This window comes from Stigmatopora argus, chromosome 10 (genome assembly GCF_051989625.1).
Source record: "Stigmatopora argus isolate UIUO_Sarg chromosome 10, RoL_Sarg_1.0, whole genome shotgun sequence".
NCBI classification, from domain to species: domain Eukaryota; kingdom Metazoa; phylum Chordata; class Actinopteri; order Syngnathiformes; family Syngnathidae; genus Stigmatopora; species Stigmatopora argus.
The window spans coordinates 5,247,605-5,263,340 of NC_135396.1; the positions used below are offsets into that span (position 1 = coordinate 5,247,605).

The following is a 15,736-nucleotide window of genomic DNA, read 5'->3' on the forward strand; positions in this document are numbered from 1 at the left end:
GAAGTGAGTGTTTTCCGCTTTGTTTGTCTTTTTTCACAATATTAATCTCACTACGTGGCCTGAGGGGCCAATCGCCAGCTGTTTGAGATTACTTCTCTTTGGCAGATGTCCACACTCTACATACAGTGTCTTTCCAGGCAACATTATTTTTCTTCGCTGATTGTCCGAGAGAAAATAATGTGCTTTCGTTCCCTCCAATTGGACATGTGGGGTCCGTTTTTCACTGCCTCTTAAGTTAGGGCTTACGCTTCATTATCTTCTAAAGGGCTACACGGGGGCGGCTCGAGCTTCATGTGTACACACGCGAACGTACACGCAAACACACATACACATCGACGGCTAGCGAGAGCAGAGAATGTCAGATGGAAACATAGCGCAAAGCGTTGGCGACAGAAGCGGGGGAAAGCTGGACACCTACCCGTCGTTGTAGGCGGCGTCGCGGCGAGAGGACGCCAGTATGTCCATCTCAATGAGGTTGTCCTGTAAAGTCTCAAGGAATGCCTGCTTTGCTATGTTTCTACACACAGGTGAAGAGATGGATATGAAGGCGTTGGTGAGATGCACGTGCGGGGAGCACAAGGAACTCGCAGCATGACACATAAAACATCTTATGGAACTACTACTACTACTACTTCTACTACTACTACTACTACTACTTCTACTACTACTACTACTACTACCACCACTACGACTAATACTACTACTACCCCAACCATCATTTGGGCAAACTGGCCTACCTGGTTTTGTACGAGCCCTGTCCTTCTCTGCAAGCCTCTTGCTCCTCTCTAATTAACATTAGAGTATTCTGGCTCCTTGCAAGGTTGAGGTTGGAAAAGAAAATGTGTCACTTACAGATGCGAAACCTTACACTGGCTAAAAATTGAGAGCAATGAATTTCAATGCTAATGAAGTGTCGTCCCCGCAAATTTGAAAGAGTAGGACGTTATCGCCCTATTAAAATAATTGGCTAACTCTATATTTCTACAAAAATGATTGAAACAATTAGCTTTACAAATGGTTAATTTTTGGGCAAATATTTCAAGAGGGTGTTAATATATTCTTAGGGCACAGGTGAGCTAGGGTAGAGAAGCAGAGTGTTGGGAGGCAAGGGGAATGTGTAGTTGGGTTGGGTATGGTCAGGTAGGGTAGGATATGTTGGGGTAAGTTATAAAGTAAGGTAGGGGAGCATAGAGTATGGGACGATTCATTTGGAAAGGTGGGAGGGGGGCATGGTGGTTGAAAATAAGGTTTGAGTAGGGCCAGGTAAGGTAAGGTTGGCCTAAGTAGAGTAAAGTAGGATTGGGTAGAAGGGAGAGTAGGTTTGGGTCAGCTAGAGTAGGGTAAATAGAGGGAGTATAGGCTTGGGAAAGGCAAGGTAGGGTAGAGTGACTTCAGATAGGGTAGAGAAGTGGGTAGGGTAGTATAGAGTAAGGCAGAGTAGGGTAGAGTCACTTCAGATAGGGTAGAGAAGCGGGTAGGGTAGTCTAGAGTAAGGAAAGGTAGGGTAGAGTCACTTCAGATAGGGTAGAGAAGTGGGTAGGGTAGTCTAGAGTAAGGAAAGGTAGGGTAGAGTCACTTCAGATAGGGTAGAGAAGTGGGTAGGGTAGTCTAGAGTAAGGAAAGGTAGGGTAGAGTCACTTCAGATAGGGTAGAGAAGTGGGTAGGGTAGTCTAGAGTAAGGCATCAAAAATAGGGTCTGGAAAGGGATGATAGGTTAGGGTAGGCAGTGGACAGTAGGGTAATGTAGGTTAGATTAGGGTAGGTTACAGTTGGGTATGATGAATGTGAGGGTGCAAAAAGTGCTAGGAAATACTAGGGCAAAAGATGTAGGACATAAGATAATAGGGTGTAAATGGGGGTGACTGGTCTAAGATCAGTTTTAAACAAAGAGATGAGATTTAAGGGAATTGTTGCAAACATGAAAAAAAAGAAAATTTTAGAGACAACAGTGAAGGATGAGAAGAAAGAAAGGTAAGAGGTTTAAAAAACAAGTGCAAATGGGGTGGCAGTGAATCATTGTGTGTCATTGCCTGATCCATTTGAAAGCCCCTCCCACTACAAATGGATTCGATGTGTAAAGGAATGAAAGGGACATATACTGAGATAACTTGTAGGATTAAGGCTATAGAGAAAATGAGTGACAAACGGAACATGGAACACCACAAAAAGAACAAAGTGTGAAGCAGATGCATGGGGGAAATGGCCGACATGAAAGGAGCTCCGGGGACTTTGCCAGATACTGGGGGCGACGTGTTTCCAGTTGCTGCCGCTTTGCGGGGACGACATTTGCAAAAGCAGCCCGTCACTACGATTGCTTTCACATGAGGAAGCAGCTTTAATGAAGGTTGTGCACATTCAGCTCATGCTAATGTTTTCTCCTCGGCCCGGTCCGTTCCATAAGTGAGCAAAATCGGAGAGAAAGAAGGAAGGTACGCATGCGACGGGCTGCTTCTCCAAGAGAAAAGTCCTGCTTTTGAAGTATTTTCACAGACGAGGAATCTAACTTTTAATGAGCGTGGATACCTGGGCTCAGGGGGGGAAAAAAGAGAAAAAAAGGCTGGATGTCGATGTACCGTCGCGATCGGAATTGGATCCACGGGCACAGAATTCGCATGTACATTCTGAGGACCATTGTTAGGTTGTCCGTGGATTTGTAAACAGCTGCGTACAAAGTTTTGGGGAAAAAAGTTTTGCTTTCTACTCTTTCATAACACAAAACCAGTGGGGGCGATCAGTCCTGGCAACTTTAAATAAATTGGATTTTCGCCATGAAACACAAATGTGCTAAATTGACAGAAATGTCAAATACAAAGAAAAATATTAAAATTTCAATGATTCTATTAATGGACGGATTTAACTGTTCCATATTCTGACTAAAAATTAAAAAGTACGTCATAAGAATGTTTTATAAGGGTTTTAAAAGTTTTTTTAACCTTATTGTGGTGCTTTTTCAATGCAAATGGAACATTACCATCCTGATTATAAAAAAAAATAATGCTATATTTACAAGGAGTTATGTCTGCCATATGTATATGTATGTCTATATATACACTCATATGTACATATATATATATATATACTCATGTATACATATATATATATACACTCATGTATATATATATACTCATGTATACATATAGATACGCATATATACATATAGATACGCATATATACATATAGATACGCATATATACATAAAGATACTCATATATACATATATATATACTCATATATACATATATATATGTATACATACATATATATATAAATATATATATATATATGACAGACATAACTCCTTGTAAAATGTCAATAAATGTGTTTTCTCTATTTTAAAATGGCTTTCCTCAACATTTTACGAAATTATCTTTCATACAAATTTGATGGAAAGAAGGGTTAAGTTTGACTCCACTCAAGAGCTTCCCTAAATTCTGAACACGATCCTCAACTCCCTTTTGCATATGATTCACCAAAATATTGATAATCAGTTGAGGCGAGTGGTCACTTCTTTTGATTTGGTGCTTCATAACGAGAATCCGGCCAAATTAAGGCAGCCGACGCTGGATGAGAACGTTTGCCGGCCAGACTTCTCGCATCGAGACGCGCCAGCTGATTAATACTTCAAAAATACGTCTGGCGTGCGCTTTTCACTTGCGGCTGGATGTGATTATAATTGAGATGGAGTCGCGTCGCCACAGTTACCGACGGAAAAACAAAAGACCTAGCAGCACTTTTCTCTTGTTGATCAGCCTTTACTTTTTTTCACTTGACTGCCGTTTCAATCTTTGTTTTGCTCAAAATGAAAAATAAAATGATCGAGATCGAAACGCTGCTTGAGTCAAAGGTGTTAAAGTGGCGGCCCGGGGGCCAGATCCGGTCCGCTACGTCACTTTGTGCAGTTAGTAGAAGTGTGTCATCTTTCTAACATTTTAGTGATATAACTGTACCATTATTGGTGCAACACTAATAGACAACAATAGACGTCCAATCCGTTGGAAATGGAAGGGCCGACAGCGAATGAATGATAGTTCATCTACTAGTGATAAACTCTTAAGTGCCCAGAATGATGATTGGAGGGTGTTGGGGTTATTCTGGGATATTATTATATATGTGGGAAGTGTCCTTGGTAACTATTATACTGAGCTTTCGTCTGCTTATAATGATTAATGTTTCACATATACATATAATGATTAATATTCCACACATACATATAATGATTAATGCGCACAATATCTATTATTGAACCTATCAGTGGGCAAAGGATTGGACAATGTAATCATCTGGAAAAGGGCAAGAAGTGCTTCTTTGTGATGGCAGTGTCTTTAGATGGCAGCCATTTTGGGTAGGGCGACCAGGGATTGGAAACTAGATCTCAAAATGTACATTATTATACCGAAAATATATTTCTTAGTACTTGGTAATACTGATGATGTAATTTTAGTGTTATATTATAACTGACACTTATATTGGTGCGACACTAATACATGGCAATAGGGATAAACTCAAGTAAATTCACAGCAGCCTTATGATTGGACGTCTGTTGTTGTCAACGGCAGTGAGAGAGTACAAAGGTACTGTAATTGATCTCACATATTTTTTGTTGTTAATATTAATTTTTGAAAAGAACCTCGGCCTATTGGCATCTTTACCTGGTCTCCAGCGGGATATTGCTGTTGAGCAACCAATTGTCCGGGGTGCCGCCCGCATCGGGGGCGTTCGCGGGGCCGTCGGGGACCGCCGAGGACCCGCCGTCAGTGGGCGCTGGGCTGGGGTTGCTCCGCGGCGTGTAGTTACCCCGGTTCAGGGAGTTGACGGAGGCGGCATGGTGCTGAAGGTGGTTGGGCGAGTGCGAATGGGACAGCGGCAAGGGGGGAGTTCGGAGCCGGGGGTGGTTCTGAAAGACGGCGTCTGGAAAGCGAAAATATTTCAAAAATGCCATTACAAACTTAACATACAGCGGCATTGATGAATTTAGTAGAAAGCACTCTTTGAACATCTTAGGTTGTTTAAGCGGTAAAGAAAACCAATAAATAATTCAAATGTTTCTTTCACACTCAAAATAAAAGTACAAAATATTAAAGGCTCATTTTTTTATTTTCCTTGTTTGCTTATGCTCCATTCAAATTCATTTTAATATAAATATTCCAATGGTTGAGACTTCACAAATAACAGCTATGCTTGAGTATAAAGTATCAAAAATGCAGTATTTCGTCATCGGGCGCTAAAACACTTTGAAAAAACAAAAAAACTAAAAAATTAGAAATGGAAGACATAAAACCTGGCCAATATAAACTAGCAAGTGACGGTTTCGTTTAGATTTATAATGCGCATCTTTCATTGGCCATCTGCGAAGAGTGTACCGGGCGTTGATTTACCTTCCCACTCGGTTCTGAACCGAGTTCCCTGCCATATATTTCATGGTCGGGAGCCCAGACAAGGGGAGTGTTTTGCAGGGTGGAGCGCTACTGTATATCACGCCAGTGTCGCGTCGACAGATGGCCGAGCGGGGCGCTTCCCTGGTAATTAGCTCGGCTGCTGAGGCGGAGATGCCGCGTGGAGCAGGGGCGGAAAAAAAAGGACGTGGCGAGGCTTCAAGGATGGCATCTAAAATCGGAGGCTATGCTAAAAAAAAAGCGTGTCTGCCTCACAATTTTGAGATCAAGGGTTAACATCCCAGGTCCTGATTTTCCAGTGTTGGAGTTTGCATGTTCTTCTCGGGCTTGCGTGGGTTTACTTCGGGTAATCCGGTGTCCTCAAAACATGGGGTTGTTATTGAATTGCATTTTTATATTTATTTTGTGTTAATTAACTATTGGGGCAGCCCGGCGGCTCGTGTGGTTAGCAGATTGGCCTCACAACTCTGGGGTCCTGGGTTCAAATCCAGGTCAGTCAGCCTATGTGGAGTTTGCATGTTCTCCTGAGGCCTGTGTAGGTTTCCTCCGGGTACTCTGGTTTCCTCCCACATTCCAAAAACATGCATGGTAGGCTGATTGCACACTAAATTGCCCCTATCATATGAGTATGAGCGTGAAGCGTTGTTTGTCTCCTTGTGCCTTGTGATTGGCTGGCCACCGATTCAGGGTGTCCCCCGCCTCTGGCCCGGAGTCAACTGGGATAAGCTGTGGCACCCCCCGCGACCCTAATGAGGATAAAGCGGCTCAGAAAATGAATGAATTAACTATTGAAAAAAGGAAACAATTTGAAAAGCATTAAAAATGAGATAAAATTGAGGTTTTTTACAGGGTAATAAAATCTGTAATTTCTATTTGCCCACTATGAAATTATTTTGGCTTTTGGCAGTTCTGAAATAGTCATAAAAGTAAGGAAGATGCACAAATTGGGAAGCTTATACTGTATAGTATTTCTCAACAGTAAATTCTGGCTTCAAGGGTTGCTTAATTCTTAAATTACAAAAACTTATGAACCATGTGATCTTCCCTTTTGTAGCAATCCTACACTACTTTTTACAATGGAGTAAAACCGACTTTGTAAGGAAGCGCCTGGTCCCTTGTTCTCTCATCATTGGAACCTGACGTGAGCTGCTTTGAAAGTAAAAAGCTGAAAACTCTAAAGACAAAGCAACGCCAAGAAGCCGTGCCGATATCACTTAGAGGCAATCGTTCAAAAAGGACAGCTAAAAAAAATGAGCACTTCTCTATTGACGCGGCCAGAAGAAAAGGCGATTCATTAATTACGACAGAGAAAGCGCAAATGGCAAAAGGGCCACAAAAGCCCCAAACTTTCACATGCTTTTATTTAACAGGAGCCCTCGTACAGCATTCAAGTGAAAGAATAGGACTTTTTCCCATTTTTCTTCCTGGCAGATGCGCGCATCAGGCCTCCCGACGCTTCTCTGGGCCAGTAATTAAGCTAATGCACTTCATTAGCGCAGACGCTTTCCTCCCCCCCCCGCACACTGACTGGCAACACAACGTGTTGAGAAAAACCAACGAGTCCAGAAGCACATACGTGATATTTTCTCTCCAGGGAATACAACCATGCTTGTTATGTACGTAGTAGCCAGTTAGCCAGCTATGTATTATTCAGTTGAGTGAGAAACGGGAATACATTTATTCATTTTAGTCTAGAACAGGAAGGTGGAGTCGATTTTCACTGTTCCTTCCCTGAGAAAAATTCCCATTTCATCCAAATCTAAGTCAAAAAGTAAATCCTATTCTGTCTTACTCCTATAAAATGACTCCCACTCCAAGTCAGAATTAATCCCACCCTATTTTTTTTACTTACACCTTTATGTTAGTCCTAAATCAGTGAATTGTTCTTTTTATTGGACTCTTTTATGCAGTTAAAATCAGATTGACATGTGAAGTTATCTATAAAAGAGGAAAATGAGGAATATAAAGTATGTTACCAAAATCTATTTCAACCAAAGACCTAACACAAATATCGTATTGCCTTATTCTGTCTTTGATTCTTTCCTTCTTCTTTTTTTAAAGAGAAAGCTGCTCAATACCAGAACCCATTGAAATGGATGAAAGTAAAACGAAAGCACCACATTGATTGGTCACAGCATGCCTATTTTGACAAACAGTAGATCCACATAAAATTCATTCATTCATTTTTTAGCACTCTTTAACCCTTTGACTGCCTGAAAAATTGCATTTCCTTCTTTTGCATCATTTTCTGAGGTTGTGGAAACCATTTCCCATCCAAACATTAGCTTTCTGCAATCATTCATATACTCATAAGGACTATTGATTCTTCAAAAATGAAAACTTTTTGCATACAATTGAGCAGCTATTTTTCACAGGGTGATTATTTCTTCGACCTGGCTGGCGATGGTGGCACATAACGGACTCTTAACATTATTTTTCGTTTTTACGGGTGATCGAGAGCATGGTGTTATCTACAAACAGTTTGTGGGCATCTGGTCATTTTTGGTATTCAGAACTGTCATGGGAAAATTATTGAATCAAATAGTTAACAGTCAAAAAAGCTGTTACCAAGGAGGGAGATGAATCCCGCGAATGACCAACTCGAAACAAAAACAAACCTGCGTTTCATCAGTTTAAAAGACTGACTCATCCACTGCATCCGCATCAGTACATCCCACCTACATTCCATACAAGACCGGCACCACAACACCCCGAATACTATTCCATGTGCAGTTATTGAGTGCATATTTCTCTTGTTCGGCATCTCATTTGATCTCCCGAGTAAGCCAAGGTATTATTTGTGACAGAAAAAACTGCAATTAGCCGCGTATTCAATCAGCGGCGTATTTGCGGCCCGTCCACCACTACCTGTTCGTTAGCTCCCCGACAACTCAGCGAGAGACGGCTGCTATTCCCGGGCCGAGCTTCCCCGCGGACTCGTCTAATGGTGCAGGAAAGAGCCGGCAGAAAAAAAGACTTGCTTGACTGCTTTCCTGACAAACTCTATTTGTATTTTTCTTTTTTGATCGCTAAATGCTACTCAGCTGGAAAGAGTGCAGTGGTGATTAGCCATAGGCGCTGCAGAGCTAAGCAAGAAGTAATGATTTCTTTAAGACGACCATAGCTTTTGATTAATGTTGTCCAATCCAGCGGCTGACACTGGGACTCTCTCCGCAAAGATCGGATTGGATGTTGCACGGCTTTGACCAGCACACGACTATGACAACAACTACTGCAGCTGCTATCAGCTTTACCAAGTACATTGAAAAATATGTTATTGAACTTTTTTCAAGATAGTTATTTATTTCAGCTTTCCTCTGTTACGTTTCGCTCGGTCGTGGAACGTGGTTGGACCCAAATGCAGGGAAGCAATCACGGGGACAAGGAAGTGGCGCATTCTAACAAAACATTAATTACTTCAGGCAGTGTTTTTAGACAAAAACAAGGACATAGAAATCAATTGACAAAATCCAACCTTACATGAAACAAATGGGGTAACAAGGAAGTTGGCAGGGAAACGTGGCATGGTACAAAACATAGCAGACAATCCGACAAAGACTAACAAACACACGGGTTTAAATAGACAGAAAAGGGCTGATTATCAATAACGAGCAGCTGAGATTACTTGATGTTTTTACCTGTCACTGGACAGTGTGTTTTTTTTAAATTCATTTTTACTAAGGATAGTTTAGCTAGAAACATTCTTAAAAAAAAACAAAAGGCATTACACTATGTGTAAATATATTTCAATATATAAACGATTACATTTCAAAATGGCTCTATTTTTAACGATCCTCTGAAAATGACGTGATTGGATCGCGACATCCCTATAATTGAAAATGTTTTTCATAAGTTTTCCAGACTTAGGCAGTCAGTCCATCATCCCCCCAAGATAAACTGGGGTTCACACTGTAATATTTATCCATAAATGGATATTTTCTTGGCTGTCCTGAGCCATTTGGAACAGATGCCCGCCGCTATCCTCCCGAGATCCCATAGATTTCCTGTCACCGTCGAAACAAGACGAGCGGTTATGCGCGGGGCTTTCTGTACGTCCGTCTGCCGCGCATCCATCAGGGACGGCTCTGGGATTTCGTTACCGTGGGAGGGAGGACACAGATGGTCCACAATCATCGTGCGATGGACGTGATGCATCTCAATTTGTGTCAGCGAAAAAAAAGGAGATATGTCGCTATGCAAAGGCCATTAGCCGCGCTAGCCGTGCAACGGCAGGAATGGCAGAGGAAAAATTGTCTGCCAACTGTGCTCTTGACGGCGAGAAACAGCCAGACTCAGAAGACGGAACGCCTAAAAATGTTAAGTCATGGCTACGAAAACAAGACACATTCAAGGCGGAAACTGCAGCCAACTTTTCAGGAGGCGATTAGGGAGTAGTCTGATTACCCGGATAAAACCCACGCACGCAATATGCAAACTCCACACAGAGAGGTCAGAACCCACCGGGGATTGAACCCTCGATCTCAGCACTGTGAGGCAGATGTGCTAGATCAAGGGTGTCAGACTCGGGTTGGTTCGCGGGCCGCAATTAACATCAACTCGATTTTGTGTTTTTTATTTTAGATATAATATTTTGATTTTTTTTTATAAATGGATTAAAAGAACTGGATCAAAAGCCCTGAATATTCAGTTTTGAATAGATCTAAAACAATGTTTATTTTAGCTTTTTATATATATTTTTAGATTTTACAAAATGATTTTTGAACTAAAAACAGAAAAAATTGATTAAAAAATTACAATTATTGATTTAAAAGGGGGAAAATCAGGAAATTCAATATAAATCTATACTCTTCATTTTAATTTGATCCTAAATCAGAAAGTCGGCACTCATGATTTACTTTCTCGGGCCGCACAAAATGATGCGGTGGGCCAGATTTGGCCCCCAGGCCACCACTTTAACACCCGTGTCCTAGATGGAGTATTAGCCACTTAGTACCCACTACTACCCACTTAAAAACCATGTGCCTCGCCCTTACGTGTACACGGGAGGGATGATGAAGCCGTTTGAATGCTAGGTTAAATCCTCTCACATCCCCTAAAGACCCCCAGGCCTTGAGAACCCACTGCTCAGCATTCCGGCCCGGTCAGGTGTGAGCTGCCTGAGGGCGGGCGAGCCCCTTTTTTATGTCATCCCCCAAACAGCTGCATTAAAAAACCCGCAGCCCCCCGGGCCCCCCGCTGCCGGGCATTAAGAAATGCTAATAGTACAGGGTTGGCGAGCCTTGCATGCGGCAGCCGGGGGCTCCCGCCGGCAGCCTGGCGGAAAGCCCGCGGCCACGTGGAACAAAAGGGGTCCTCCTCACTTTCTCCCAATGTGACAAAAAAGAAATAGCAAAAAAAGCCACCCCGCATCCTTTCAGCCTTTCGTTTATTTACCCCGAAATTCCGCACGACGACGCTTAAAGGCACACTGTCACCTCGGGAGGTAGTTTACGGAATTGGATAGATAGGTCTTGACTGAAAGACTGAATCTTTGTAAAATAAACCAGAAGAACGCAAAAAAACATCCCGTTTCGCTGTTGGGCAGGAAAAGAGGCAGGCTTTTCATCCAATAAGTTTAGCAGACTTTTGGGTTTGTGTTATTTTGAGATCATATCGTTCACATAATCATTGTTGCTACGAGTTCAAGTGGCAATAAAAGTTGGTCAAACTCAAGACTTCATGTACAGAATAAATCTTTTGAACTTGCTTCATTTAAAAAAATGCTAAAAGCACTTGAATTATACTTAAATAGCCACTTTAATAAAAAACTATTGCAGACGGTATTTTCTTTAATGGCCTTTTAAAGCTTTTAGTCCCAATGATGAAAGGCATGTCTTAAAATATTGTGAAAAAAGAACCTTTTTTTCCAGGTTGAATTTAATAAAACCTAAATAATGTGAACGCACAGATTTAATGGTAAGTAAATGCCCAAAAAGATTTTGTGCATTGGGTCCTAATATTGATTCATTTTGATTGACAGTTATAAGAGAGGTAGGAGGTGGCAATTTTAGTATCGCAAAGTACTTTCTTTTAAGAATGGATTTTATGCATCTAATCATAATTAAAATGCATATTATATTATCGGCAGTCAACTGAAACTGACATTAGGGGCTCATAGTTATGAAAAAAGTAAATAGCTACAAGAAAATAAAGCCTCTCCTGGTTTAAAGGTGCTATAAAATTTTGCAGCAAGTGACTTTAAAATGAAGAAAACCATATTTTACATGCAAATCCATCCAAAAAAGTGATTGTAATCAGTCTTCTCGTCTTACGATGTCTTGGCCCCGCCCACTAACATTTCTCTTAACAGAAAATGATGTCACACCCAGAATAGCTGCAGATTTCTGCACTCTGTTAGCATGCTATTTTCTTTATTTTAGTTTAGATGTCACGAGCAAAATTCAGATTTTTTAGTTCCACATTCCTTAACAGATGCGTGTTATTCTAGATGTGCTCGCTTTACTCTTGGGGGAACACAAAGGTTGACGTGGAGAAAGGAGTTAATCCCAATCACAAAGGAGATCAGAGAAGCCCCCACGTTGTTTTTCTTTAACAATTCATTAAGCCTGCGAAAAGTTGCTGCATTGCACCACATCAATTGAGCAATTACAGTTGGAAATGACACGCTCGACCCGCTGAATCAAACGTCCATTTGTTTTTCTCGCTTGCCATTTAATGAACTGATTGAATGAGAAGTGCGTGTTTCCGTAAAAACAACATTTTGATGCCGCAGTTTAAACCAAGCATGTTAAATCCAAACTTCTATCGGAAAAAGATCAATATCGTTACCTATCTTGACCATGTTATCGTGAACATAGCTCGGTATAAAATCGGTCAAATGCTCTTGAATTGAATCAAATTGTGTAATATGAGGCCTTTTTGGTTAAAAAAATTGTAAATGCATTTTAACAAAGAGAATATTTGCAATCAAGAGACTCAAACAAAGGATTTTGACAAATTCTGATGTTTAGAAATGATTTACCGACTATCAGAAAAGCTGTCAACTCATGAGTCAAATCATTTTTTGCCACACATATCGACCCTCACAAAAAAGCCATCATTACGACATGGCCCCTGAAAAAAATATGTTCAAAACCCTTTCCCTAAAGTGAGCAAAACTGAGCTTTCAAGCAAAGAATTAGCCCAACATGTCGTTTTCAATGTCAAGGGTATTTCTGTCAGTCTGAAACGGAACAAGGAGTGAAGAAATTGAAGAAAAAGCATCAAACCAGGGGCGGAACTAAAGGTGCTGTTTTGTGGGTCTGGCTGCACCCGGACCCCATCCGTGAAGGGCCTGGTTAATTGAGGGCAGAGTATAAAATTTGTTTTATAGCTGAGGGCGTGTGAGTAAGAACACACACACCTGTCAATACGTTTAAAAATGTATGCAAGGTCTTCACATCCAAACCCAGGTTGCCAAAAACGAGTTCATCCTTTATCCGTTGACCTCAGAGCCACTGACAAATATGGACAAAACTTTCACTGGAGCATCACAATCACGAGGCAGACTTCTTAACCGCAAGTCCACTGCGACAAATCCCTCCCGTCGGATCCGAATCATCCATCTTTTTGAAAGCAACATCTGAAACTTGCCGCCCGTTTCCCGAGGCTACGTATCGACCCGAAAACTTTCTACTCTCTCTCTAGCGAATGGCCAAAAAACAGAAAGTCTGTGTTCTCGCCCTAAGCCATCTGCGCCACCTACAACACGAGCGATCGCGCTTCTCCAGAAAGTCAGCAGAGTTGAGAAACCACTCACCGTCGGCAGTTGCGGCGTACAGACTCCCCGAGCCGGCTTTAACTAAGAACGAACCGGGGCCAAACTCATCCTCCGACTCGGAGTCCCGGGCTGGCTGGGCCGCGTTGTTACCTAGCAACACCCCTTGGCCGTGATTGGCCACCACACGAGGGGGAGGATACGGGAGCCGCTCGACGGGGGAGGAGGAGGCGGATGAACAAAGAGGCGGAGGACCTGCGGACCACAAACAGAGACGACACATGGTGGCGGGGGGCATAGCGGGTGGGTGCCAAACAGCTAAACATCACACAGACACAAAAAAAATCCCAGACTTTGATGACAATCGCTAAAATAAAATAAAAATTAAAATCTGTGACATTTCCTCCTTGATCTAGAAGAACAAGATGTGACTTTGAAGTAGGAAGTCGTGCCGTGACTTTGCATAAAAAGATGCAAAAACACCTTCCAGGCTTGTCCAATGAATAAGAAGATCAGTTCTAGTAAAAAAAAAAAGAAACTTTGCACTGCAGCATCCCGAAAGCGTACATTTAATTCCAACATTGCATTTTAAAATGATCGTTAAAAAAAAAAAAAGGTATCACTTTAGAAAAAAACTAATCAAAATAGACATAAATGTACATTTTGGATGTATTTGTGTGCAAAATATGCCTATGCTACTCCTTCATAGTCACTCGCCATAATATTTCATCGCACATTTATGCAACAAGACATGAGGTTGGTGGGTGACACTGTGCCAAACTGCTATAACACACACAGAAACACCTTAAGGTAGACTTCCTAGTGTAAATATCACCTCAAAATTAAATTTCACAGTGCATAAGCACAACCTAGTTTTTTTTTGCAATCATGTGCTGTTTTTTTTCCCACTCTAGCTCCTACCCATTTGACTTGAAAGTTCAATTTTGAACAAAATCCTGAGAAAAGGTTGGTCTTTAGAACCGAAAATGGCCAAGATGGATTCCCCTACTTCCCTATTTTTTTATTTATTCAAGATTGACATGCATACTATGAAGAATATATTCAAAGTTCACATGGCATTCTATAAACAGAAGACAAATTACTGACCATAACTGATCAAAATACTAAACGGCTTCTATCTACGTTAAGTCATGTGACTTTATTTACACAGAAAATCAACCTTCTTTAATGACAAGTGCCGTGCGATATGGAAAAACTCAATCACGATATGTACCTCGATATTTTGTAAACATTTCAGCAAAAAAAGGACCGCTTATACCCGCACTCTATTTTTGAACTGCCATTGAACTGATCCGCCACAAAAGTTAAATATATCTATATCCAACTATCCATTAATATTTGTGATTACTGGTTTTGACTTTCATGACTGGTGTACATTAGATTGGTAAACTATTATTACAAATCTCGTGAATCTTTCCCACCATCAGGCGGCAGAGCAAATTCTAACCTCAACTGATTTCACCCACCGAAAGAGGAACTGACCTACATGGCAGCTGTGAATAATTTACCTCAACCCTTTTACTTTTTCCTTCAAGGCTAATCTGAAACCTCTGCCGTTTACTGTGATAGCAACGTTTATTCGCCCCGCCCAGTCCATATGGATTGGTCGCCCATCACCGTCAAAGGCACTGAAACATTAGACGGTGAAATTCATTCATTTCCAATTTAGTGTTCAACCAGATAGTCTAGTTGGACGATGGGAGGAAATCGGAGTAACATGAAAACTCCACACAAGAAGATCTGGACCTGGGATCGAACCTCGATTCCAGAACTGTGAGGCCGAGGTGCTAACCACTGGCTTACCGGGTCACTGACCGTAAAACTATTCAAGCAATCTCAACAAAGGCATCTCACGACTTTTCATTTCTGCTGACCAGACAGCCATCCATCACGGTTAGGTGAGCGTCCCTCAAGAGAATTCGAATGCAACTCATTGATTCACATCTCATTAGGAAACAATTAGCCACATTAGTATGAGAGACCCGGGCGGCGTGCTGCCAGCAAATGTCCGGCAGGCCTCTTGGGGCGCTGTCGCGGTCCATCTTTCAACTCTAGTGGCCGAGAAGTGTCAGGCGAACTGCGTAAGCACGAATGCAAATTGCCACAACACGAACGCCAAAACCAAAATGCTCTTCAAAAGAAAAGCACAAATACAAATAGCCAGGACACAAACTTCAATTGTCACAACACGGAAATCATACATTCTAATATTCCCAGAGTTGTAATATTACGACATCTAAGACATAAATTGGAATATTACAGGATTAAAATCGCAATATGACAAGATGAGTCTTTTGTTGCTCATTTCGTCGAAATCCATTCCCCAGAAATTGCTTTTCAGGATATAAATGACTGTTCAAATGTTTGAGTTGACGCAAACATTTTGACATCAAAGACACAAAAGGCTCATTTTCTCCATTTTTGGCAATTTTGAGAAATTCTGGATACAAATGACTGTTCAAATGTTTGAGTTGACGCAAACATTTTGACATCAAAGACACAACAGGATGATTTTCTCAATTTTTGGCAATTTTGAGAAATTCTGGATACAAATGACTGTTCAAATGTTTGAGTTGACGCAAACATTTTGAAATCAAAGACAAAA

General features: G+C 41.4%; 1 protein-coding gene across 14 annotated transcripts in view; it reads right to left on the bottom strand.

The window, feature by feature from the left end:
- tenm4 (teneurin transmembrane protein 4) overlaps nucleotides 1-15,736 on the bottom strand; it is a 164,767-nt gene that overhangs the window by 77,121 nt on the left and 71,910 nt on the right. For 6 of the 14 annotated variants that reach the window (XM_077610939.1, XM_077610943.1, XM_077610942.1 and 3 more), the window contains 4 exons: nucleotides 13,153-13,365; nucleotides 4,650-4,908; nucleotides 738-812; nucleotides 419-517 (listed from right to left, as the gene is read on the bottom strand). In XM_077610939.1, coding sequence (XP_077467065.1) covers nucleotides 419-517; nucleotides 738-812; nucleotides 4,650-4,908; nucleotides 13,153-13,365 — 646 coding nt within the window. The remainder of the gene's footprint in view (nucleotides 1-418; nucleotides 518-737; nucleotides 813-4,649; nucleotides 4,909-13,152; nucleotides 13,366-15,736) is intronic. The other 8 variants (XM_077610951.1, XM_077610950.1, XM_077610947.1 and 5 more) reach the window with 5 other exon arrangements.